Below are 26298 nucleotides of genomic sequence, written 5' to 3'. Positions count from 1 at the left end.
CCGCCGCCGCCGCGCCCGGGCCCAGGCCGCCGCCGCCGCCGCCGCCGCCGCCGCCGCCGCGCAGGCCGAGGCCGAGGCCGAGCCCGGGCAGCGCCGCCTGCCGGCCGCGCGCCGCCTCACCGCCGTGGCCCGGCCCCCACCCTGGCGCAGCGCCCCCTGCCGGCGGCCCCCCGGGCGCGGGCGAGGAGCACGCCGGGAGCGGAGGGGGAGGGGGCGTGGCCGGGCGGCGCGCACGCGCACCCCGCCCCACGCGAACGGTCGCCGCTCTGTGAGGTGGCGACGCGAGCGTGCGTCGGAGGGGCGGGGCTCGGGGGGGCGCGGGCACGCCTCTGGGGCCGGGCCCCGCCCCCCAGCACGAACGGCCGCGCTTTTTGTCCGGCCTGGGGAGGGCGGAGGCGCGAGCGGACGTCAGGGAGGGGGCGGGGCCCGCCCTCGTGGACACGCCCCTGCCCCCGCCCCGCACAAAAGGCCGCGCTTTGTGAGGCGGCCGCCCCCCGCCCCCTCCAGGTGGGCGGGGCCGGGCGGCTCGGGCACGCCCTCGAGGCTGGGCCCCGCCCCGGCTCCGCCCGTCATTGTGAGGCGCCCCGCGCCTGGGGAGAGGCGGGGCCAGGGCCTAGAGACACGCCCCCGGCTCGTGGCCCCGCCTCCGGCCCGGCCGGTTGGCAGAAGGGCTTTGAATGGGGCCTGAAGGGGCCTGCGCACGCGCTCTGAGCCCAGCCGGACGCCCCTCCCCCATCACCGCCTCCTCCCTCCAGGCCCCTCCACGCGGCCCCTCTCTGTCTCCTTCCCCACCTTAAAATCCAACCCCCTCCCCCAAATGCCCCTTGGCCCCGCCTCCAGCCCCTTCCTGCCCCGAGTGACTGTCCCCTCCCCCACGTGATTGCGGGGCTTCCAGTGTCAAGTGCGGGGGCCCCCCCCCACGCTCCCCTTTCCCCTGCTCCCAGGTCCGATCCCCTTTGGGAGGGCCAGACGGCCGTGCAGCCAGCTCCCATCCTCCCGGGCGGGCACCCTTGCCTGCACCGTCCCATGGATTCCTCATTCATGGCTACACTAGCCCCCCCAAACTTCCGCCTCCTGCACCCCCCCTTACCCGCCCACCGTGCAAGGGCCTGAGGGAGCTCCAGGGTGGCACTGCCCCCTCCCACAAGCCCCACGGGCCTCCCCTGGGGATTCTTGGGTACACTCAGGCGCTGGCCCCCCAGCCTGTCCCAGACCCCCCCTTTTCACCCCAGAAGGCCCAGGCGTGAAGGATTACGCTTGGAAACACCTGCACATGGGTTATAATAACTTAGGGGTGCCAGCAGAGCAGGCCCACTGCACGGCCCCGGGGCTTCTGGGCTCCAAAAACCCGGGGGGAGCCAGTAGCCCCCGTGGGGGGGGGGACATGGAGGGGTGGGAGAGAGCGCAGAGCTCGCCCCTGGGGGGCCCAAGGAACGGGGGTCCCGCACCCCACCTGGCCTCCTTCCCGGGTGGTATTTAGAAGCTGGGGATCCCCTAGTCCAACCTCCAGGCCGCTCTCTGCCTCGATCCCCCCTGCTCTGCTGGGAGGAAGGCCCCCAAGGTTCGGGGTCCCCCACGTCCACTCTGGTCAATTCCCTGAGCAAGCCGCAGCCGGAGAGCCCGCAGAAGAAGCCGGAAGGGGCTCGGGGCCAGCTCCAGGGAGAGAGGCCGCAGCACGGAGGGCCCGCAGGCACGGGGGAGGCCCGGGCCTCACTGGCCGCCCCGGAAAGTGCTGAACTCGGGGGGCTCGGGGGACGAGGAGCTGGAGGTGGGCCTCTTCCGGGGTCCGGTGTGGCTGGAGCCAGGGCGCGCGTCCAAGGTGGCTGCTGCGTCTTCTTCCGAAGGCATTTTCTTGATCCAAGGAAAGGAAAAGGGAGACGACATCAGAGTGATTTCGGGCCTCAGGATCTCCCTGTGGTCCGAGACTCCTCTCGGGTCTCACCTCCCCCCTCACCGCTCCCTGGGCTTCCGGGCCCTTCTCCAGGTGGCCTGGGCTTTGCAGGACCAGCCAGCCTGAGTTCACAGCACTAGGGAAGCGGACGTGGCTCAATGGATAGAGCATCCACCTACCACACGGGAGGTCCAGGGTTCAAATCCCGGGCCTCCTGACCCATGGGGAGCTGGCCCACGCGCAGTGCTGATGCGCACAAGGAGTGCCGTGCTACGCAGGGGTGTCCCCCGCGTAGGGGAGCCCCACACGCAAGGAGTGCGCCCCATAAGGAGAGCCGCTCTGTGCAAAAGTGCAGCCTGCCCAGAAGTGGCGCTGCACACACGGAAAGCTGATGCAGCAAGATGACACAACAAGAAGAGACACAGATTCCGGATGCCACTGACAAGAATATAAGTGGACACAGAAGAACACACAGCGAATGGACACAGAGAGCAGACAATGGGGAGAGAAATAAATAAATAATCTAAAAAAAAAAAAAGAAAATAGACGGACTGCCTTTACCTTACTGTATATGTAAATATATATATGTATATGCAACAGATGACTATTTCATAGTCAAAAAAACCAACGAGGGCTGGACAGACCAGAGCAGGGCCTCTTCCCATCCACCCACCGAGTCTTCTCTCCAGAACGGACCCCCTCTGGGACGCCAGACTCCCAGCTCCACCCACTCCCGGGCACCACCGGATGGGATGGCCCGCCCTCTGGGCTCTTGACCCTCTGAGGGCCCCCCCAAGACCCGCTACCCCAGGACGGGCCGGCACCCAGCCAACCGGGAAGCCAGAAGCCAGCCCCATCTCGCCCCTCCCTCGGGCTGCCCCCTCATCCAGTTCCCCAAACAGTCCGTTTGCTTTTCCTACTTCCATTGCCAAAACTCTGGCCCAAACCACCAGCCATTTTGTGCCCGGACTAGTGCAGTCGCCTCCAGCCTCATCTCCAGGCTCCCGTCTGTTCCCTTCACGGCCACCAGAGGGAGCCCGAGAGCAGCCATCGCCCTCCTCTGCGCAGGGCCCTCCAAGGCTCCCACCTCGCGGGGAGCAACGACCCCAGTCCTCCCGGCTCCTCCTGCCCTCCCCAACCCCCTGTTGACTGAGCCGAGTCAAGCTGTCCTCAGCCGGAATCCAGCACCCCTGCTCTTCCCTAGCCCCCTCCTCCTGGCCACCCCAGCTCAGAGAGGCCTTGCCTGATCTCCCATCTAAAAAAGCTTCCTGCGGGGAAGCGGACTGGGCTCCAGCCTCCCACATGGGAGGTCGCTGGTTCAGATGCCGGGGCCTCCTAAAGAAGACGGCGAGCTGGCGCGAGGGACAGGCGCGGCAGGCTGACACAACAGGAGACACAAGAAGAAAAAACATAATGAGAGACACAACAAAGCAGGCAGCAGAGGTTCCCGGGGCCTCCTAAAGAAGACGGCGAGCTGGTGCGAGGGACAGGCGCGGCAGGCTGACATAACAGGAGACACAAGAAGAAAAAACATAATGAGAGACACAACAAAGCAGGGAGCAGAGATTCCCAGGGCCTCCTAAACAAGACAGTGAGCTGATGCGACGGGCAGGCGCGGTGAGATGATGCAACAAGATAACATAACAAGAGATGTGGGGAGGAAAAACAGAATGAGAGATCAACAACAAAGCAGAGAGCGGAGGTGGCTCAAGTGATTAGGTGCCTCTCTCCCACGTCAGAGGTCTGGGGTTCGGCTCCCAGTGCCTCGTTAATAAACAAGAAAGATGAACAGACACAGCAAGTGAAAAACAACAAGGGGGTGGGGAGAAATAAATAAATCTTTAAAAAATGTTTAAAAAGAAAAGCTTCCAGGGAAGCAGCCTTGGCTCGATGGATAGAGCGTCCGCCTACCACATGGGAGGTCCAGGGTTCAAACCCAGGGCCTCCTTGACCCGTGTGGAGCTGGCCCACGCGCAGTGCTGATGCGCGCAAGGAGTGCCCTGCCACGCAGGGGTGTCCCCCGCATAGGGGAGCCCCATGCACAAGGAGTGCGCCCCGTAAGGAGAGCTGCCCAGCGCGAAAGAAAGTGCAGCCTGCCCAGGAATGGCGCCACACACAGAGAACTGACACAGCAAGATGACACAACAAAAAGAGACACAGATTCCCATGCTGCTGACACAAGAGGACACAGAAGAACACACAGCAAATGGACGCAGAGAGCAGACAACGGGGGGCAGGGAACAGCCGGGGGGGCCCGTGGCTGGGATGGCCAGGGGGCTGGGAACCAGGACGGAGCAAAGTGACCACTCACCATGGAAATGGCAAACAGAGAGTTGTCGAAGGCCATGTCTGCAACGGAGAGAGAGAAGGCAGGGCTGGGGCCAGCGGGCACTCCCTGCTCACCGTCCTCCCCTCCACACGCCCTGGGCCCAGGGCGCCCGGGCATCTCCCAGCACCCTCTCTTGCTCCCAGCCCACGTCCCTCCCCTGCCCTCGTCCTGCTCCCGCCACCCTCTAGGACACCTCCCAGCTCCTCCATCTCTCCGGGATCTCCCTCCCAACTGCCCAAATCACCCGCTCGTCACCTGGCCCCTCTCTCTCCAACATCACCCCCTCCGGGGCCCTCGTTCCAGGCAAGGGCCAGCCCTCTGGAATATGGATTCACTGGTAGAGAGCAGCCCCAGGGCTCGGCATGTAATAGGCGCTCAATAAACGCCTCAGGCGGTGAATGAAGTGTACAGAAAGCCAAGTCTCTGCTCTGAGGGCCCCTTGGGGAGCACGGCGCACCCCGGGCCCCTTTCCTGTCCCCCTGCAGAGGGGGGCAGCGGAACGACAGGCTCCGGCAGAACAGCCGGGACTTTATGGGCTATTTGGGGACGCGTTGGCCAAGGGCCACCCAAAAAGAAAGCACAGGGAAGGCAGCGGTGGCGGAGGCCGGCACAGCCCTTCTCCGGTGGTGGGAGCGGATGTTAAACACGTGGCTTGCAGCTGATAGTATTTGGAAAAAGTAAATAAAAAATAGAAAATAAATAAAAATCAAATAAAATGAAACAGTCTTTGGGCTGAGGGCGCTCGGAGCTCATCAGCAGGAATCCCAGGTCTTGTCTGGGTAGTCAAGGAAGGCTTCCCTGAGGAGGTGACCTTTGGATGGAGACTGGAGGGGGAAGGGCCGAGGAAAAAGCGAGTGAAAAGGCTGGCGCAAAGCAGAGAGGGCGAGCGCTGAGTCTGGGCAGGTCGGGGGACAAAGGAGAGGCTCCTCCCCTGTTGATTTAGAGGTGGAGTGGACATCGCCATCCCAGGGTCCACAGGATGGAGGAAGAGAGTATGGATTAGAGTGGACTTACTGGTGTTCTGCTGGGGAAATATTGTGACTAGTAATGGAAGAAATTGTAACATTGATGTGGAGACAGTGTGGTAGCTGCTGAGGGCAGGGAGAGGGAAGAAGAGATGAGATGTGGGGACATTTCAGGACTTGGAGTTGTCCTGAATGATATGGCAGGGGCAGTTGCTGGACATTGTATATCCTGCCATCACCCACTGAAAGGACTGGGGGAGAGTGTCAACTACAATATAAACTATTATTCCTGTGGTGCAGCAGTGCTCCAAAATGTATTCGCCAAAGGCAATGAATATGCCTCAATGATGAAAGAGGCTGTTGATGTGGGATGGGTTGGGGCGGTTGTGGGAACCCTTCTATTTCTTAATGTAACATTTAAAAAATAAATAAAGAAATCATAGGGAAAAAAAAAAAGGAGAGGCCCCGGACCCTGAGGGGCGTGACCTGCCCCAGAAGACGCGTCGGTGGCCCTGCCCCTGGCAGGGGACAGGAGCGGGGAGGCACAAACCTGTGGTGGCAAAGTTATTCTGGACCCAGCACGATTCTCGCTCCCTGCAAAGGGATTTGGGAGAGAGGGACAACTCGCTGAGTTAAACCCAACACTTGCCCTTCACGGCATCCGCACGCCACCCCCCACCCGGCACCTGCTCCCCGCCGGCGCCCTGCGCGGGGAAAGCCATAATGATTTGCAGGGCTGTGACAGCACGCGGAACCCTTCTCGTGTCCCAAATCTCCCCAGCTGCTCGGCCGGGTCGACCAGAAGACTGAAAAGTGGCTAGTCCAACCTTGGGGGACCATGAGCTCTTGGGCACCGGGCAGGGGGCTGTCCACCCTGCCTGGTGCTGACGACCTGGGGATCAGGGCCACCGCCTTGGGGGTGCAAGCTGGGCACTGCCCAACCCCAGGGGGCACCCCCCTCCGTTGTGGATTTCTACTGTGATCTCTCACCCGGGAAAAGGGGATTATTCCTAAAAGGAACACAAACGTGAGCTCCTGCCGCGAAGCCTCCCGGCCCAGTGCCTGGTCACAGAAGGCAGGTAGGGGGGGCCCCCTCCCAGCAGGGGGTGGTGTCTGGGGCAGGGCATCCCACCCGGCTGGGGACATGTCCTCTGCCCCCAGAACCAGGCCCAGCTCCTCAGCTGGGTGCTGGTTCCATCGGGCTGGGGGTGGATCGAGGGACTGAGGAGTTAACATCATTTTCCCTGCGGTCCAGCCAAAGCCCCAGAATCAGCTCTCATTGGCTCCGCTTGGGACACGTGCCGGTTCCCGAGCCAATCGGGGTGGCCGGGAGGAGGGGCTAGGCTGGTTCTTTAACTCCATCAGGAAGTCCCGGGCTGGGGCTGAGCAGCACCCGCGCCCACCCTCTGAGAGTCTCCAGGGGAATGCCTCACCTTTTTTTCTGCAGGTTTCTGATTTTCACTGACGATGGAAGGAAATACGGAAACACAGCGTTAGCTTTGGGTCCCCTGTGGACCTGGGCATGCTTCAAAGGTCCCATCGAAGAGTCTTCCAGAAGGCCCTTCTTAGAGAAGCTCGGTAGGTCCCTGCTGGGCCCCGAGCTTCTCCCCTCCCTCCCTCATACCTCTCCCCCCCCACCTCGCCTCTCCCCTGCCCACCTTGCCCCTCCACGGGGGAGGCCCCCTGCAAACTTTCCACCGAGTTTGCCCCTGCAAACTTTCCACGGGTGCCAGTTAAAAACCTGGAGCAGTGCGTAAAGCGTGCAAAGGCTTTTGTGGTTGTCGTTGAACACAGCCACTTCTCTCCCCCACCATCATCTCACTTCTGGAGGATTCTTTGCTTGCTAAGGTTGGGGGTGAGACCTCCCCCAAAGGGTCTTCCCGTGCACACACATACCCCCCAAAGCGGGAGTGAGTGTGAGCACATTTGCCCATCCCAGAGGTTGCCAACGGGTGGGCCAAGTTACCTTTCCTGATTATCAAGGTCACTGTCCCCAGCACAGCTAGGAGGAGAAAGGCTCCGGCCAGGCTCAGAGAGAGTGCCAAGATCCACGTGGGGACTAGAGGAACATGGGGCAAGAAAGAGAGGGGGTGTCACGGAGCAGTGGCGAGGCGAGGCGGGGAGAGGACGGGAGAACGGCGGGTCCCCCGGGAAACCTTTGGGGGGCGCCTCCACCCCCCTTATCCCCCAATCACACGGCTTGAGTGTAGCACATCTTGACGCTGGTCAATTAGCATAGCCCCTCCTCCCGGCCACCCTGATTGGCTCGGGAACCGGCACGTGTCCCAAGCTGAGCCAATGAGAGCTGATTCTGGGACTTTGGCTGGACCACCAGGAAAAAGATGTTGACTCCTCCTCAGTCCCTCTGTCCATCCCCAGCCCTACATAACCACTAATCCAATTCCATCTCTAGAAATTGATTTATATCGACATTTTCCATAAATGGAATCATACACAATGTAGTACTTTGTATCTGGTTTCTTTCACTTAGCATAACTTTTTTTTTTTTTGCCTGATATGGATGTCCCATTAACATACGTTTGTTCCGTTTCAAAGAAAAACAGTTCTTATTATATGTGCAATTTTACCCACATTCTTACTCACCTGAGGTTTCACTATGCTATACAGTCTCATGTTACATTTTTAAACTTTCCTTCTAGAAATATACATGCCCTTCGCCTTTCTCTTTCATTGAGAGGTGAGTGCTAAGGGGTGTGCAGTTTTTCTTTTTGGAGTAATGAAATTGTTCTAAAAATTTTTTGTTGTAATGAATGTACAACACTGATTATACTAAAAGCCACATTGATTGTGCACTTCGGATAGATTGCATGGTATGTGGCTCTATCTCAATAAAACTGCTTTTTAAAAACAAATACGTTGACAACTCCTCTGGTTTGCATCGCAGAGCTGGTAGGACAGGAGCTGCTGGGCACGGTTTTGCCAACCGGCAGGGGTGCTGGGGGACTGCCTGAGAACCAAACCCTGGCAGAGCAAAGTGGAGTGGACCCGTGCCATTTCAGAGCGCCTGGATCCAGCCGTGCCTGAAGCGAGCTTGCTCCTGCATCCTTGAGTTCCGTGGACTGACCAATTCCCTTTTGTGGCTTAAGCGTGTCTGAGTCAGGTTTACTGGCAACCTAGGGTCCCGGTTGTTTCAGCCTGGGCACCGGGGGGGGTGAGGTGTCATCCACCCCCAGCCACACACTGTGACCTGAAGCCCGTGCGGAAGTCAACAGCAGAGCCGTGTCCCAGAGTTTCCTTCTCTGCCGGGGACTCGGCCCCTCCCGAGATGGTGGTCAGGGAATAAATAACTCGGGAGAAGGGAAAGGAGAGGCCCACGTGGTGGGCACACAGGGTCGGCCCTTGTCCATTCATTCAGGTGGGGCAGGAGGCGTGTGTCACCGCCCCCCCACAGACCACCCAGGCCACGGGGGCACGGGGGCCATGGAGGGCCGAGCTCGACGCCGCTCCGTCTTTGCAGCTGGCCACCCGGCTCTCTGGGTGGGTGGTGGCCCCGTCCCGGAGGCTGGACCTTTTGGGCCCTTGACTTTGTCCTTTGCTCTTGGATCCAGAAACCACACCCAGCCCTGGATCCTGCAGAAACGGGAGAAAACAGCTGCCCCCCCCCAGGGCTCCCGTCTCAGAGGAAGCCCTCCCCTTGGCCGCGCTGCCTGTCCCCGTCCCCTCCCTGCCCCCAGCCATCCCTTCTCACACCCTCCCTCGCTGCGCTCCCGCTGCAACGGGCTCAGACCTGCCGCAGGGCCTTTGCACGGCTCTTCCTCCCCAGGTACTCGGGCTCTTCCTCACCGCTCAGGCCACCTGCTCCGCCCATCCTACTCTCTCTCGATTAAGAACCCTTCGCCAGGAGGCAGCTCACGCCCTGAGCTTCACTTATCCCCCCCTGACAGAAGGAACAATTCGGGGACCACTTGTTTAGCTCCCCGGAAACGTCAGCTGCAGAACCACCGCTCATCCTGCAGGGCTGAGGACAGCGCCTCGTGCATGGCAGGTGCTCAAATAATTCCGAGGCCGTTAGGGAAGGGTGCCGTACGGCATGGTGGTTTAATGCTGCAAACCTGGAGGCCAGCGGGATCCCGACACGGCCACCTGCCAGCAGTGGCACTTGGGCAAGTCCTTTCACCGCGGGTGCCCCCGTTAGGCGCACAGCAGGGAGAATCACCGTCCCCACCTCGTGGGACGGTGCAGGGATGAGAGAAAGGCAAGGCGAGGGCATCCCGCTGGGGTGGAAGCCCGGCGCTTCCCGCGGAGAGCCGCGAGCAGAGGGAACAGTGTGTGCCGGCAGAGGGAACGGCGTGTGCAAAGGCTCAGCAGGGGGGGAAACGGGAGCCCCTGGCAGCGCGGGCTCCGGGGGGGGAGGGCGAACCTGGGAAGGAGACGTGCACGGCCTGGCTGAGGTCCGACAGCTGGAGCTGGCTGTGCTCCCCGAGCACGCCGTACTGGCAGGAGAACTTGTCCCCGGGCGCTGTGCCACAGCCGCTCACGTTGAAGGTGACCCCGAGCTGGCCGGCGGGGGCCTGCAGCAGCTGGACCACGTGCTCCCCGCAGTACAGCGTGAAGTTGGCCCCCGGGAAGCCCCCGGGGGCCACGCACGCGATGTGGATGGGGTCCTGCGGGCCGCTGGGGTGAGGGTCCACCAGCATGATGGTCGGCGCTGGGATGGCCAGGGAGCCTGCGGGGGGGGGGTGGGAGAAGGGATGACCCCCGTGGGTGGGTGGGCGGAGGGGAGGCCCTGGGAATCCCTGCCCGGCCAGGCTGTGTGGCCTTGGGCAAGTAGCTCACCCTCTCTGGGCCTCCTTTCCCCCTCCCTGCAGTGGGTAGAAAGTGATTCCCTGCCCCGCTGGGTGTCATTTGATTGTGCAGTCACACAACATACAACGTGCCTTCAATCCACAAGGACTTAACTCAGCACCGGGTCCAGGTTTTGGGGGACAGAGCAGTGAACCAGACAGACAGACCAACGTGCCTGCCTGGGGGGAAGGGGTGAGGAGCCAAGGGGGTGAGAAGCACCGGGCAGCACATCAGACTGGGTGCCGGGGAGGCCGTGTTAGGCGGTCTGACCCTGGAGGGCTTCCTGGAAGAGGTGACTTTGGCCTTAAGTGCTCAGAGGAGCCAGGGGAGGGCACAGGAAGCCACATGCGGGGGGGAGCCAAGGCCCGGAGGCTGGAAGCGGCCTGGGGGAGTAGGTGGGAGGGGGCCGGGGTGGCAGGAAAGGCGGGTGCCAGGCTCCTGGTCGGCGGGGAGGGTTTTGGAGGCTGGCCGAGCGCCGGAGGAAGGTTCTCCCGGCCGCAGGTGAGGTCCGCACAAAGTCTTCCCCTGTTGGGCCTCTTCCCTGCTGCCCCAGCCCTGGAGGTCGGGGAGCTGAGTCACCGGGCGTGGGCCCGGCCGCCTCCAGCGGGGTGACGCGGCTGAGGGGCGCGGGGGTGCCCGGGCACCCGGCGAGAGAAAGCAGCACCCCGGGAGCCTGCGAGGCTCTGGGCCGAATCTGTTCGGCTCAGCCTCCAAAGGGCAGCCCCCAAGCTGGCTTCTGTCTCCTCCCACCCCCCCCCCCCCCGGGAGAGGCAGGGTGGGTGGGGCAGCTGGGTGCTGGGGGGGGGGGTGCTTGCGGTGGGGGGGAAGGCGGGGGTGTCCGACTCACCAGCCGCCAACAGCAGGACCGGCCAGGTCATCTCTCCTGCCGTGCCGGGGACCTCTGGCTGAGGCCGGGGTGGCCCCTGCGACGACGACGACGACGGCTCCTGTGGGGCCAGAGCGGGGAAAGGAGAACCGGGACTGGCTCGAGGTGAGGGTTTCGTCACTGGGTAGGAAGTTGCACACTCACGGGCATCGAAGGGGACACTCTCCCCTCCCCAGCCCTTGCCAAGATGCACGGCAGACGCTGGGCCCTCTCTCTGCAATATTTGGTGGCCGCGGTCCTGCACACTGGGAGGGGGAAATGGGACCAGGTGGTCAGGTTTGCATTTGTTTCATGCTTTTCTCTCCCCTTAAAGAGAGAACTTCTGGGCAGGAGGAAGGGCCCGGGGCAGGAGGCTACTTGGGAAACCCACGCCCCAGATGCCAATCGCGGTGCCAAAATTGGAACGAACTTGGCGCAAGGGCGGTAGGGCGTGGCGAGCAGGGCTCTGCGACCGTGGGCGAGGCATGGCCCTGCGTTGGGGTGTCAGTTTACTGCTCTGTAGAATGGGGCTAAGAGCGGTAGACCCGAAGACCCCATGGTGTGACTCCAGATGTGAGGGCACAGAAAGTGGTTTGAGCACCTGCTTCCCATATATGAGTCCTGGGTTTAATTCCCGGTACCTCCTAAGGAAACAAAAAAAAAGATCAAGTCTACAGTTTCTTTCATTATAATAGTTCTATAGCAGAATACCAGTGAGATGTGGGGGCATTTTCGGGACTTGGAGTTGTCCTGAATGATACTGCAGGGACAGATGCTGGACATTCTATATCCTGCCACAACCCACTGAACGGACTGGGGGAGAGTGTCAACTACAATGTAAACTATAATCCATGGGGTGCAGCAGTGCTCCAACATGTACTCACCAAATGCAATGAATGTGCCTCGATGATGAAAGAGGCTGTTGATGTGGGAGGAGTGGGGGTGGTGGGGTGTGGGGTATGCGGGAACCTCTTATATTTTTAAATGTAACATTTTTTGTGATCTATGTATCTTTAAAAAAAAAAAAAAGACAATATAATAAAAAAGACACAGGGAAGAAAATCCAGCAGCAGCAGCTTGGAGAAAGGGACTACTGGTTCCAGATACTGGGGAAATTAAAAAGGTAGTTTGCAGGACAAGTTGCCTGTTGTTCATAGCCCAGAAAATCCCAAGGGTCTGTCATCCTGGTGGGTCGGCTTCGGTCTCTGTAAGCATTTCTGTTCAAGCCAAGCTGGTCCGCTTGGAGGTCTACACCTGGGAAGGACATAGGTGTGTGGTCACCAAACACCACAAAGGGCCATTGGAGGGGTTTTCTTTCCTTTGGACACAAAAAGCTCACTTTGACCTCAGTGCCTTCACACATGCTATTTCCCCCGACCTGCTGGGTCAAATCCCACTCATCTCGCTGCTTATATGTCCCTTCTGGGAAAACTTTTTGACTCCTCTGGACTTAGGAAATTTCCATTGCCGGATGCTCCCATAAAGTCTTGTAATTTTCCTTGATCGCAGTTTGCATGCTTGCCTTTATAAGGATTTTGTCCGTTTCATCTAGGTTATCCCATTATTGGTATGAGGTTGACCACAGTCCCTTTTGATCCTTTTTTTGCCTGTAGGCTCTGTAGTGATGCCCCCTCATTCATCCCTGATAATGGTAATCTTTGTTTTTTTATTCTCCTGGATTAGTCTTGCTAGGGGTTAGTCAGTTTTATTAACCTTTAAAACTTGTCAAGTTTTGGCTTTGTTGTTTTTCTCTATTTTCTGTTTTCTATGATTCCTGCTCTTTATTCTTTTCTTTTTTCTACTTTCCTTGTGTTTAATTGGCTCTTCTTTTTCTAGTTTAAGGTAGGAGCTTAGCTCGTTGATTTAAAATCTTTCTTCTCTTCTAACATAAACATTTAAAGCTCCATTTCCCTCTAGGTACTGCTTTAATTTCATCCCACACATTTTGATATATTGTTTCATTGTCGGGGTTGGAAATATCTTATTTCCCTTGTGATTTGTTTCTATGACCCATAAGTTACTTAGGAATGTGTTGTTTAGTTTCCAAATATTTGATAGCTTATTATTAGTGATTTCTAATTTAATTCTTTTGTGATCAGAGAATACACTCCTTTGAAAAAAAATTTAATGAAAATAAGCTTTATTATTACACCAAATAATAAGTACATACAAAGATACAAACTGTTTTAGTCATTTTTTCCCAGACATTTTGATCAACTTACAGGAAACACACAACTGAAATTCACATACAGTCTCAGTATGAAAATCTTCAGGGGTCCCTGATAGGTAGGATAGGTTACTCTTCTGTATTTATAATTTGTGCACTTTTTATTTGACTTCAAAGCACTAATAGTCATGCATCTGCTTAAGTTATGGGAAGCAGATGTGGCTCAGGCAACTGGGCTCCCGCCTACCCCATGGGAGGTTGCTGGCTTGGATCCGGTGCCTCCTAAAGGAACAAGGAAGACGAACAGACAGAGCAAGTGAAAAACAACAAGGGGGAGGGGAGAAATAATTTTTTATTATTATTATTTTTTTTAAGATTTATTTTCTTTCTTTCTCTGCCCTTCACCCCCATTGTCTGCTCTCTGTGTCCATTCGCTGTGTGTTCTTCTGCATCTGCTTGCATCATCTGCAGCACTGGGAAACTGCATCTCTCTTTTGTTGCATCATCTTGCTGCATCAGCCCTCCGTGGGCACGGCGCCGCTCCTGTGTGGGCTGTGCTTTTTTCACACTGGGCGGCTCTCCTTGCAGGGCACGGCACTCTTTGCAGCTCACCACATGGGTCAGGAGGCCCTGGGGATCGAACCCTGGACCTTCCATATGGTAGAGAGAGAGTCTATTGGTTGAGCCACGTCTGCTTCCCCTTTCTTTTTTTAAATGAACTTATATTAAGCAGAATCTACACTGTATGCCAAACTGGGACCAGCTAATGAGTGAAGTCTTCTGTCAGTACTTACTGAAAACAGAATCCTTAGAGTTGTATTAGCTTATGAAAGGGAACAAAGAATTTAGGCAACATAAATGTATGCAAAAGAGAAGATTAAAGTAAGATACCGGTATATTGGAGGTAAATTACAGTTTGATTTAAGATAGGTAACTTTTGTGGAAGGAGTGGGAGATGGGGAGTGGGGTGTATGGGGACCTCATATATCTTTTGTCTTTTTCAATCTTTTTTTTTTTTTAAAGATTTTATTTACTTATTTATTTCTCTCCCCTTCCCCCCACCCCAGTGTCTGTTCTCTGTGTCTATTTGCTGCTTCGTCTTCTTTGTCCGCTTCTGTTGTCAGTGGCATGGGAATCTGTGTTTCTTTTTGTTGTGTCATCTTGCTGTGTCAGCTCTCCGTGTGTGTGGCACCATTCCTGGGCAGGCTGCGCTTTCTTTCACGCTGGGCGGCTCTCCTTACGGGGCGCACTCCTTGCATGTGGGGCTCCCCTATGCAGGGGACACCCCTGCGTGTCAGGGCACTCCTTGCGCGCATCAGCACTGCGCATGGGCCAGCTCCACACGGGTCAAGGAGGCCCAGGGTTTGAACCGTGGACCTCGCATGTGGTAGGCGGACGCCCTAACCACTGGGCCAAGCCTGCTTCCCTTTAATCTTTTATTATTTTTTTCTCTTCTATTTTTGATGTAACATTTTGTGTGAACTATGTATCTTTAAAAAAGACAATAAAAATGTTGCTAAAAAAAATAAATTAAAAAAATTTTTAAAAGGTGCCTTCCCTTGGGTGGGGGGAGATAGGTAACTTTTCCATGTATTATTTTTTTTATCAATGCTTAAGGAAAAGAAGCAAACATGGGCACTTCCTAACTACTTGAAACACAAATCCTAATCAACTGCAAAACCTTTCCTCGATGTTTAAGTCAGGAGGTTCAGAGCCTAGTGCACTGTGAGAGGGAAATAGGGAGGAAAGAAAAGCAAACGGTTACAGTTTTGAAAACAAGATTCTCATCCGCACAGGGGAGAAGGACTGGAACTTCTGGTCTTGTAGAATGCAGAGCCTGCAAAGCGCACACGGCGGCGAGGCTGGGCCGTGCCACTCTGGCTTGGCCCAGCGCTCTCACCCCGGTCCCCTCGTGTCCCCGCGTGTGATCGGCCTGTTTTAGTCTCTGCGGTGCACTGCTGGGCCCTGCGGAGGCGGGTCCCACTCTTCTCCGGCTCTTCGACGACGGCCAGCGGCTCGGCGTAGCGGCCTTGGGGTCCCGGGCTGTGCCTCGTTCCCTGTGTGTGGCCGAGGGATGCTGCCCCACGGCCACACAGCAGCCGGCGGTACCCTGGGGACGTTGCCATGCCGGGAGAGGAGAAGGGACGCTTCCAGCTGGACAAAGTGGTGGCGGGTGGGGCTTCTAAGCACTTGGAGCGTTCTGGATGCCGAGGTCTGGCTGCTCCCCGCCGTTAGAATAAGCTTGACAGCACTTGAAATGAATTTCAGGCTTGTATCTAGTGGTTTTGAGCCTTTTTGTTTTTTTAAGATTTATTATTTATTTCTCCCCACCCCCACCCCGTTGTCTGCTCTGTGTCCATTCGCTGTGTGTTCTTGCATTCTTGGGGGCACCAGGAATCCATGTCTCTTTTGATTGTGTCATCTGCTGCATCAGCTCTCCGTGTGGGCGGCGCCATTCCTGGGCAGGCTGCGCTTTCTTTCGCGCTGGGCGGCTCTCCTTACGGGGCGCACTCCTTGCGCGTGGGGCTCCCCTACGCGTGGGGCTCCCCTGCGTGGCAGGGCACTCCTTGCGCGCATCAGCACTGCGCGTGGGCCAGCTCCACACGGGTCAGGGAGGCCCGGGGTTTGAACCGTGGACCTCCCACGTGGTAGACGGACGCTCGATCCATTGAGCCACGTCCGCTTCCCGTTCTGATCCCTTTTATGGGCCCAAGACTCCTTCAAGACTCTGACAAGAGTGCGAGGCCTTCTCCCTGGGCACATCCATGCCACACCCACCTCATTCTGCCTACAGCTTCATCCAGATATCTGACGAGCACCTACTGTGTGCCAGGCACCGGTCGAGGCTCTCGGGCAGGGGTTCTGAGCAAGAGGTCCTTGGGCTTGAACGGAAATTCAAGAAAACACGATTCTCGTGGGGACGTGGGGGTGCGGGCGTGTATTTATTGAATAATACACAGCGCAGTGTGGACCTAGTCAGGGGCCCGTGCTCTCCACCTGACTGGCAGAGGGGTCTGTGAACAAAAGGCTTAAGCACCCCTGGTCTAGAGGACTCACAGATGAATGTCCCTCCTTTGACATTTAGCGATACTGTTTTTTTATAGCCCCGTGTATCTTGATACTCTATGTGCACCAGAGACAAAAGCACACTCCAGAGTTACTTGACAAACCCTGTAAATACCCGTGGGATTAGGTCAAGGTAGTTCCCAGGACATGCTTGCATTTGTTGAATTCGGCCTTGGCCATTTCTTTAAGTAACTGCTGCTCGGGGAGCGCAGGGATGGGCTCTCCGCGTCGCCTCCACCCTATCCCCAGTGCCCACCCCACCTCGGCGAACCCTAAATATCCGATTGTCCTGGGGTGACCTGAAAGCCAGGAGAATGCTCATTCTATTTTCGTGCCTCTCTTCTGGGGGGTGAAGGAGACATGGCTTGTTTAGCCCACGACTGTTTGCCGACTGACCTACAGCCTAGGACTCGGATGAACGAAACAGCTTGTGCCCTCAAGGAGCTCGAAAGTTCAGCAGCGAGTGAGACAAAGAGTCCCTCAGTGTCTCTAGGTATGGATGTAGGACAGGGGTGGTCACCGAGAGGGCTCTTTTTTTTAAAAGATTTATTTATCCGGCCCCCCGCCCCGTTGTCTGCTCTCTGTGTCCATTTGCTGTGTGTTCTTCTGTGTCTGCTTGTCTTCTCTTTAGGTGGCACCGGGAACAAATCCTGGGACTTTCTGGAGTGGGAGAGAGGTGCTCAATCTCTTGTGCCCCGCCCCCAGCTCCCTGGTCTGCTGTGTCTCTTATCGTCTCTCCGTGTTTCTCTTTGTTGCGTCATCTTGCTGCGCCAGTTCTCCGCTCGGGCCAGCACTCCTGTGTGAATCACCTTGCCTTCCCGAGGAGGCCCGGGAATTGAACCCTGGGCCTCCCATATGGTAGACGGGAGCCCGGCTGTTTTGAGCCGCATCTGCTTCCCGTCGAGAGGGCTCTCGACCCAGCTTGAGCAGATTCAGGGAAGGCTTCTGAGTGGCGGTGACATCTGATTCCGAACGCCTGAGGAGGAGGGCAGGGAAAGGCATTCTAGGTAGATGGAACAGCATGTGTAAGGGGCTTTACCTGGATGTAAGGACTCCTGGGAGCATCTAACAGGGAGCAGGAATCTCTAACCTGCGTTTTTGGGTCTGCTGGGCCCTCTGCTCAGAAAAATATCCATCTGTACTGCATTGGCCGTGCCTCTCACGGATGACACCCTCAGGAGGCACGACTGAGAGGTCAAGGGCAGGGTCAAGAGGGACTGGCCAGGTGGCCAGGGAGCTGTTAGCCCCAGCAGCCCGGCAGGGTGGGAACCAGAGAGGACTTAGCAAGACTTCCTTCTCCTCCGGCCCTCAGTTCTCCTACCGCGACTGGAACTGCCGGGGAGGCAGAGGAGAAGGCAGCCATGGCGGGCAAGCGGACGGATGAGGGGAGCGAGCGGCCCCGGGGGGCCACACAGACCCCCACCCCCCCCCCACCCCCCCCCCCGGCACCGACTCTGAGAAGCTTTTGGTCCTGACTTCAGCAGGCTCCGGAAGCCACGCCACGACCTCCTGGGGTCGTGCGGACCCCCTGCCTGAGATCCCAGGGTCCCAACACCGCCAGGGGAAGAGGGACCCCACGGGACGTGGCCCCGGCTGGCTGCTCTCGTCTCGGGCCGCGCCACCCGCATCGGGCACCCTGGCCTCCTTCCTGGCCCCCGTCACTCTCCCGCTGCCCCCTGGCCGCTGGGCTGTCCTCCTCTGGCTTCGACGGCGCGCCTGCGGGGAAGGCTGCCCCGCACGCCACCCAGGCTGCAGGAGCCGCCCGTCACCCTCTCCCGCCTCGCGTTCGGCTGCTCGGCCCCCGTGGCTAGCTGGAGTCGCCTCGGTGCTGGGCCTGCCTGCCCGCCGACCGGCTCCTTCGCTGGGTCAGCTCCATATCACGGGGCCGGGTGGGTGCTACTCAGTGTCGGATGCTTAGCACCTATCGGCGGGATCACTGGGGAGGGGGAGAGTGGTGGTTTTTGTTTAATCGGGAGACAAGAATCACCCGAATGCCCGCAAAGAGGGTGCAGTGGGGAGCGTCGAGGGCCCATCCTTCCCAAGAAATGTCCAGAAAAATCCCCAAGTGAAAACTGGCAGAAACAACTTTCCCAGGCTTCTGGAAAACAAAGGACCATACGAACCAAGCGAACGCTGAAACAAGGAGCAGAACTGTGGTTGACAGAATAGGAGAATGTTCTCTCGTGAACTGTAACGAACATATAATACTAATACAGGGTGTTAATAATTGCATGGGCTATGGGAAAATACACCAGATGTAAGATATGGGCTATAGGTAGTAATATTTTGAGGATGCTTTTGCATAGTTGGTAACAAATGTTTCGCCACAATGCAAGGTAGGGGTGGGTGATGTAAGGGAGGCCTGGATGTTGATACGGATGTGTTTTGTAAGTTCACGACTTTTACTATATATTACTTATTGTTTATTTATGTTCCTATATGATTGGTGGACTTCAATAAATTTTTCTTTTTAAAAGAGGCCACTTGGGGGATGTGGACTTGGCCCAGTGGTTAGGGCGTCCGCCTACCACATGGGAGGTCCGCGGTTCAAACCCCAGGCCTCCTTGACCCGTGTGGAGCTGGCCCACGCGCAGTGCTGATGCGCGCAAGGAGTGCCCTGCCATGCAGGGGTGTCCCCGCATAGGGGAGCCCCACACTCAGGGGGTGCGCCCCATAAGGAGAGCCGCCCAGCGCGAAAGAAAGTGCAGCCTGCCCAGGAATGGTGCCGCACACACTGAGAGCTGACACAAGATGACGCAACAAAAAGAGACACAGATTCCTGGTGCCGCTGATAAGGATGGAAGCGGTCACAGAAGAACACACAGTGAATGGGCACAGAGAGCAGACAACTGGGTGGGGGAAGGGGAGAGAAATAAATAAAAAAATAAAAATAAAAAATAAAAGAGGCCACTTGGGAAGCGGATGTGGCTCAAGCAGTTGGGTGCCCGCCTACCACATGGGAGGCCCCAGGTTCGGTTCCCGGTGCCTCCTAAAGAAGATGAGCTGTCTATGGCCATTCCACCCTCAATGCGCCCAATCTCATCTAACAAAAACAAGATGAGCTGATGTGACTGGCTGGCACGGTGTGCAAAAAAGAGATACAATAAGGAAACACAATGAGAGACACAACAAGAGGGGTGCAGAGGTGGCCCTATGCCATTAGGCACCTCCCTCCCATACGGGAGGTCCTGGGTTCAGTTCCTGGTGACTCCTTAAAAAAAAAGAAGATGAGGACACAACAAATGGACACAGAGAGCAGAAGTGAGCACAAACAAACAAGAAGTGTGTGTGTGGGGGGATAAATAAAATAAACCTTAAAAAAAATAAGAGGCCACTTAAAAACGACAGGACCATCAATGCAGCCCTGTAGCATTTTTACTTGCCCTTGCCCACCCCGCCTGCTCAGCAATGGTTTTGAAGGTGGTAGCTGGCATCCCAGCATGGAGACCCTGGCCCCTGGTTCTGGGGGCAGCAGAGAAGACCTTATTTTTAGAGACTCACGTTTGACTATTGTAATTGTCTGGGGTTCACCTGAAGGACTGAGGCAAGGGGCTTGACTCTGTTTTGCCTAACTCAGAACTGCAGGTGGAAAACGGCAGGCACACCTCTAAAACACGCTAAGGTGAAGGAACCACGAGCAGCTGCCTGGAGCAAAAGGTTCCCACTGAGGCAAACAATAGATACAGCAGAAGAGAAGCAGAAATCCAGGGAGGGAAAGCCGGGTTGAGTCTGGGTAGTTAAGGCAGGGCATTCAAAAGCAAACTAGTATACTGGAGAATTTGGAAAGGGATGCTCACGCTCAGGACAAGATGCAAGCTCAAAAAACACCTAAGTTTTCACCTCTGGCTGAGCTCTGGCTCAGTGTGAGCAGGAAGTGAAGGCTAAGGCAGAGTTGTAAAGGGATGGCTAAGGGTTGGAGGCGTGCCCCAGCACAGGGGCAAACTGCAAAGACAAGGCACGTCTTCTATTTTTTTCCCTCCAGAATATAGAACTAATTCTTACACCTCAGTGAAGAAAGACAACCACCCAATTTTAAAAAATCAGCAGTGGACTTGAAGATACCTTTCTCCAAAGAAGATATACAAGTACATGGAAAGATGTTCAACATCATTAGTCAATACGGGAATGCAAATCAAAACCACAGTGAGAGGGGAGTGGTTGTAGTTCAGCGGTTAAGCACTTGTTTCCTATGTACGAGGTCCCTGGTTCAATCCCCAGTACCTCCTTAAAAAAAAAAATAATAAAACCACAATCAGATACTACTTCACACTCACTAGGATAGATAATAATAATTTAAAAAGCAGCAGGAAATAACAAGTCTTGGCAAGGAGTTGTAGAAATTGGAATCCTTGTACATTGCTAGTGGGAATGCCAAATTGGGCAGCTGCTGTGGAATAGTTTGGTCCTCAAAAATTACCATATTAAACCTGGAAATTAGAAATGAACCTGTTTTCTGAGGGGAGAGGGAAAAACAGGTGTAATATGGGGACATTTTCAGGAATTGGGAATTGTCTTGAATGACATAGCAACGACAGATACAATCCGTTCTATATCTGGTCATAACTTACAAAATTGTGTGGGGGAGAGAGTGTAAACTACAATGTAAACTATATTAGTGGCAATGTTCCAAAATGTGTTCATCACTTGTTACAAATGCACCACACTAATGAAGGATGTTGTTACTGTGGGAAAATGTGGGAGGGGTTGGGAGTAGGGCATATGGGAATCCCCTATATACTTTTTATGTAACATTTCTGTAATCTAAATATCTTTTTTAAAAAAATAAAGTGTATTTTTTTTTTAAAATGAACCTGTTACAACGGGGATGAATCTTAAAAACATTATGGTAAGTTAAAGAAGCCAGACACGAAGTCAAATATTGTCTGATTACATATACATGAAGTATCCAGAATAAGTAAATTTGCAGGGACAGAAAGCAGATTGGTGACTGATGGGGGAAACGGGAGTAACGGCTTAATGGATGTGAGGTTTCCTTTTGAGATGATGAACTCGATAGAAGTGGCAGTTGCAGAGCATTGTGAATATACTAAATTATCAATGAACTCTGCACTTTAACTGTGTGTGCGCGTGCTTTCACCTTTTTAATTTATTTCCAAAGATTAACACACAACCTTTTTACATGCTGCACAAGTTAACCCTTGGTTTCCCATTTTCTATCCTCATTCTATTTTTGATGCAAATCAGAACTATGATGCTATCATTTCATACCTACTAGAATGGCCACTATCAAAAAGTTGGGGGAAGCAGCTGTGGCTCAATCGACTGGGCTCCCATCTACCACGTGGGGAGCCCTGGGTTTGCATCCTGGAGCCTCCTTGTGAAGGTAAGCCGGCCTGCACCTGCGTGTGGAGGGCTGATGGCCAGCTCCCAGGCACAAGATGACGCAACAAAGGGAGACAAGGAGACACAGAAGAATGCGCAGCGAATGGACACAGAGAGCAGACAGCAAGCAAGCCTCAAGGGGGAGGGAGAAAAAAAAAAAGTCGGGGGTGCGGATGTAGCTCCGTGGTTGGGCGCCTGCCTCCCACGTACAAGGTCCCAGGTTCAACCCCTGGCACTTACTTAAAAAAAAAAAGACAGAAAACTTTGGAGTATTGGAGAGGATGTGGAGAGAGAGGAACACTTATTCAGTGCTGGTGGAATGTAGACTGGCACAGCCACTGTGGAAGTCTGTTCTGGCAGTTCCTAAGGAAGTTAGATATAGATCTACCATGTGACCCCGCAATACCAATACTAGGTATATACCCAGAAGAACTGAGAGCAGTGACACAAACAGACATCTGCATACCGATTTTCAAAGCAGTGTTATTCAAAATTGCCAAAAGATGGAAACAACCCGGGTGTCCACGGATGAATAGATAAACTCTTTATACACACGATGGACTATTATGCAGCTGTAAGAAGAAATGAAGTCGTGAAGCAGATGACAACACGGATGAACCTGGAGGACATTATGTTGAGTGAAACAAGTCAGACAAAAAGGACAAATGCTGCACGATTGTGCTCCTATGAACTATACCTATTGTGCAATCTCATAGAGTTAATAATTAGAATATGAGCCACCAGAAAATAAGTTTCATGTAAACTTTACCTCAATTAAAAAAAAAAAAATCACCCACAGTCTCTACAACTACTTCAGAATATCCATAGTCGTAGTCACGAGTGACAGGAAAACCTGGAGCGAAAAGAAATATCGAACGCCACTGTGCAAACTTTAAGGGGACAAAGTGGCGTGGCTCCCCCAAGTTCTCAAAGCCATCAGCTGTCTTTGAAGGGCGAGCAGGCGACTTTTACCACTGCCAAGCTCTCCCAGGCCTATCCTGAAAAACGACTGCCTCAACGCTTAGGTTTAGATGGAATTGCCACAGAGCCCAGCTCGACAGTGACTCCTTTGCCTTCCTGTCTGCTCCCCAGATAACGCCACACCTTCCCTGAGAGGCTCCTGCATGCAAGCACGGGGCCTGTACTGTCCCGGGGAATCCTCACTGCAGCCCAGGGGGTAGGACTATTTGGCATTTTATGGACGAGCAAATCGAGGCGCAGCAGGGTGGTGCCCTCACGGAAAAGGCAGGGGTTCAAGGCCAGGCCACCCGGCTCGAGGCCCACACGCTCTTCCCCGCCTCTCTGCTGCCTCTGAGCACCTAGACTTCTGACTTTTCCGGCCCTGGGCCGCTTCCCTCGCTCTCTCTACCCGCCTTGGTCCTGAGTTCGAGACCCCCGGGGTGCGGGGCGCTCCCCCGCTGCCTCGGGGCAGAGGCGGGGCGCTCATGTCCCTCAACCATCTTAGGGAGTGATCGAGCCCTCGCCCCCCAACTTGCAGATTGGGAATATGATCGAGTGATGGTTCTAAGAGCAGGGGTCAGGGGTCGAATCTGAGGCCCCACGCTCTCGAGCCCAGACAAAGACACCGCCCAAGTCAACCGCCCCGCGCCAGCGGAGTCCTTTTATACACGAGCGCTACGGGTCGCGCGTGGGACCATGCCCAGCAGCTACTTCGGGCCGATTCTTCGCAGTCTGGAAGGCCCAATGGTCAGTACGCGCGGCGCTCTCTGGGAAAACGGCAGAGCGGTGCCTCAGAAAGACCCTGCCACCTTCACGTCAGTCGTCTTAACTTTTGCCTGCGAAGGGTGGACCATCGTGGCACCTACTTTGATCATTTTCCCCGCACCACCGATTGACACTAGGCATGGAGGCCTTCCAGAAAAGAGTCTCTAGGAAGTTAAGCATTTTTAGGCCCATCAGGCATTCGCTCGGGCAGCTAGAACCTCAGGGGGTCCTTCACTCCGGACTCCGCAGGCGAACGGAAGCGGCGGCCAATCAGCTCCGTTGAGTAGCAGAGGGGCAGGGCTAGCCCTTAAAGGAGCCGCGACCCGCGAGCAGATCGGAGGGTGACCCGGATGATGGCGGCCGGCGCGGCCCTAGCCCTGGCCCTGTGGCTACTGCTGCCGCCAACGGGGGTGGCAGGGGCGGGACCCCCGCCGATCCAGGACGGGGAGTTCACGTTCCTGCTGCCCGCGGGCAGGAAGCAGTGTTTCTACCAGTCCGCGCCGGCCAACGCGAGCCTCGAGACCGAATACCAGGTAGTGGGTCCGGGCCCCGGGTGGGAGCGAGCCGAGTCGGGGAGCGGGGGCGTGGCTACGCCGCCGATGGGGGGCGGGCCTTAGGGCGGGGAGGAGGCGGGGCTCGGGCGTGGGAGCGCGGGGGCGGGGCCAGCGAGGCTCCACCGGAGGGGCGTGGCCTAAGGGAGGAGGTGCTCTGGGCGTGGCTTGTATAAAAGGGGCGTGTTCAATAGAGGGATTCTCCGGGGTTGGGCCCTGGGCGCTCGCTTGGGGCGGGGCCAGGAGAAGGGGCGTGGCCAGGCAAACGTCGATCAAGGCCTTCAGTTCGTGGCGAGACCTGCGGAAAAGAGCCCAGACCCCCAAACTGCCCTGCCAGTGAGGGCGGAGCCAAGGCAAGGGGCGCGGCCCGAGGGTGGCCGCGGTAGGTGAGAGCGCCCAGGCTTGCCCAGGTAGGGGCCCTCGGGCCGCCCGCACCCCCCGGCGCTCCCGCCCCCTCTTACCTGTCCCCCAGGTGATCGGTGGCGCTGGGCTGGACGTGGACTTCTCGCTAGAGAGCCCGCAGGGCGTGCTGCTGGTCAGCGAGGCCCGCAAGGCGGACGGCATGCACACGTGAGCGAGGGCCCCCGCAGGGCAGGTCGGGGTTCGGTTACGGCCCTGCCCCTCCCCTGCGGCCTCGGGTTACGGCCCTGCCGGCCCCCCGGCTGCGGGCGACTCCGGGTCAGGTCGGTCTGTCTGTCGCAGCGTGGAGCCCACGGAGGCCGGGGACTACAAGCTGTGCTTCGACAACTCCTTCAGCACCATCTCCGAGAAGCTCGTGTTCTTTGAACTCATCTTCGACAGCCTGCAGGAGGACGAGGAGGTGGAGGGCTGGGCCGAGGCCGTGGAGCCCGAGGAGATGCTGGACGTCAAGATGGAGGACATCAAGGTGCGCCCGGGCTGGGCCGGGGGCCTCCCCTTGCTCCGGCCGCGTCCTTCTCCGGGCCCGACACAGGAGCCCCTAGATCGTGGCGCCCCCAGCGCGGCTCACCAAGTCCAGGACGTTTGCCGCTTCTGAGAGCTTGTATAATTTACTCGATGGCCATAGCCACCCCGTGAAGCAGATCCTGGGCTCTAGTGACCCCCGTTTTACAGTTGGGGAAACTGAGGCAAGGGATGGCAATGATTCTCCCCGGGCAGAGTCTGTATTTTAACCCAGACAGCCTGGCCCCCGTGCCTCTTATCAGAACTACTACTGAATATGTGCTCTCCTTCTCAACGGCGGTTTTGCGGTTGACAGAGGAGGAAACTGAGGCCCAGAGAAGTTGGTTAATTTGCTCACAGTCACACAGCCAGGGAGGATTCAGACTTAGGCAGCCCGCGTTCTCTGGGCCGCCTGACCCCGCCTCCTCTGCCCCCCCCCCCACCAGGAGTCCATCGAGACCATGCGGGCGCGGCTGGAGCGCAGCATCCAGATGCTGACCCTGCTGCGGGCCCTGGAGGCGCGCGACCGCAACCTGCAGGAGGGCAACCTGGAACGCGTCACCTTCTGGTCGGCTGTGAACGTGGCCGTGCTGCTGCTCGTGGCCGTGGCGCAGGTGTGCACACTCAAGCGCTTCTTCCAGGACAAGCGCCCCGTGCCCACGTAGCCCCTTCCCCTTCCCGACGCGAAGGGCAGCGAGCGTGAGACTCAGGGGCGGGGGTCCCTTCCTGGACTCAGTTTCCCTCGGAGGCGAGGCCGTGCAGGCCCAGGGCGGGGCCCTGGCGCGTGACCTCGCTTCTGGGGCGGGGAAGGGGGCACCGGGGCCTTGCAGGTCTGGGACCCCGGGAGGCGGCTCGGAGCCGGGGCCTGGCCGATTTCCCGGAAGTGGCGCGTGGCGGGCACTGCGGTGTTGGGGGGCGGCCCTGGGGTTTATTTCCCGGCCCCACCGGCCTGCGGCCCCGACTGTAAACGTGCCTTAGCCTGAGCCTTGCCCCCTGCACGGCGCTGCCCGCTGGGGGATGGCACCCAGGAAGCAATGCCCACCCTGCCCCCTCCAAGCCAGGTCTTGGTGCTTGTGGGACCGCTGCCTGCCTTCTGCCCTTGGCCCGTCAGGGGCACACGGGGGAGGCCGCGGGTGGCTCCCGGGCTGGGGGGCTGGGGGCTTGCCGGGAGCCGGGAAGGAGACGTCACTGCAGTATTCTTGCCAGGACAGTTTTATAAGGTGGCCTGGGCCCAGCCGGGGGCTGTCTGTAACCGAGCTCCGGGAGAGGGGCCCGCAAGCCCCGCGCCCCTCCCCGACCTCTGCAGGGGTCCCACCCAGGGAGGGCTGAGGGGGGTCCCCGGGCCAGGCCTGCGCAGGAGCCTCGAGGGACAAGAAGCGGGTCTGGCCTGCGAGCTGCCGCCAATAAATTATGGTCAGAAAATGAAGGAGGCTGGTGATTGGGGCTCGGAGCCACCAGCCCGGGCAGGTCTGTCCCTGAGGCCCCCGGCCCAGGGCGGCCAGGCAGGCTCGGGAGGGGTCTCCCACGAAGCTCAGAAGAAAGGCCGGGTGGGCGCCGATGGAGGTGGTCGCCTGGGGACGAGAGAAGACAAAACCAGAAAGCAGAGTGTCATGGTGTCCACGGCCGGGCCTGGGAGCCAGAGAGGGAGAGGGGGGCTGGAGGGGGCCCT

The 26298-nt window shown here is 57.1% G+C and overlaps 3 protein-coding genes across 4 annotated transcripts in view; 1 reads left to right on the top strand and 2 right to left on the bottom strand.

The window, feature by feature from the left end:
* Window positions 1-1234: 1234 nt before the first annotated feature.
* On the bottom strand, window positions 1235-11173 carry C30H19orf38 (chromosome 30 C19orf38 homolog). The gene is made up of 7 exons (XM_004447732.5): window positions 10839-11173; window positions 9567-9872; window positions 7152-7244; window positions 6619-6646; window positions 5736-5779; window positions 4203-4240; window positions 1235-1851 (listed from the first exon to the last, which is right to left on the bottom strand). Exons 1-7 carry the CDS (start codon window positions 10867-10869, stop codon window positions 1711-1713), a joined length of 681 nt encoding a protein of 226 aa, XP_004447789.2. The 5' UTR covers window positions 10870-11173; the 3' UTR covers window positions 1235-1710.
* Window positions 11174-21898: 10725 nt separating this feature from the next.
* Window positions 21899-26298, bottom strand: part of DNM2 (dynamin 2) — a 97402-nt gene continuing 93002 nt past the window's right edge. For both annotated transcript variants that reach the window (XM_058290288.2, XM_058290291.2), the window contains one exon: window positions 21899-26200. In XM_058290288.2, the coding sequence (XP_058146271.1) occupies window positions 26161-26200 (40 nt within the window). In that variant the 3' untranslated portion in view covers window positions 21899-26160. The remainder of the gene's footprint in view (window positions 26201-26298) is intronic.
* On the top strand, window positions 23508-26055 carry TMED1 (transmembrane p24 trafficking protein 1). Its single transcript, XM_004447734.4, has 4 exons — window positions 23508-23690; window positions 24181-24278; window positions 24411-24594; window positions 25076-26055. The coding sequence occupies exons 1-4, from the start codon at window positions 23508-23510 to the stop codon at window positions 25292-25294; spliced, it is 684 nt and encodes a 227-aa protein (XP_004447791.1). The 3' UTR covers window positions 25295-26055.

This window comes from Dasypus novemcinctus, chromosome 30 (genome assembly GCF_030445035.2).
Source record: "Dasypus novemcinctus isolate mDasNov1 chromosome 30, mDasNov1.1.hap2, whole genome shotgun sequence".
NCBI classification, from domain to species: Eukaryota; Metazoa; Chordata; class Mammalia; order Cingulata; family Dasypodidae; genus Dasypus; species Dasypus novemcinctus.
Note: the sequence above shows the minus strand (reverse complement) of the source record. Positions and strands in the feature narration are given on the sequence as shown.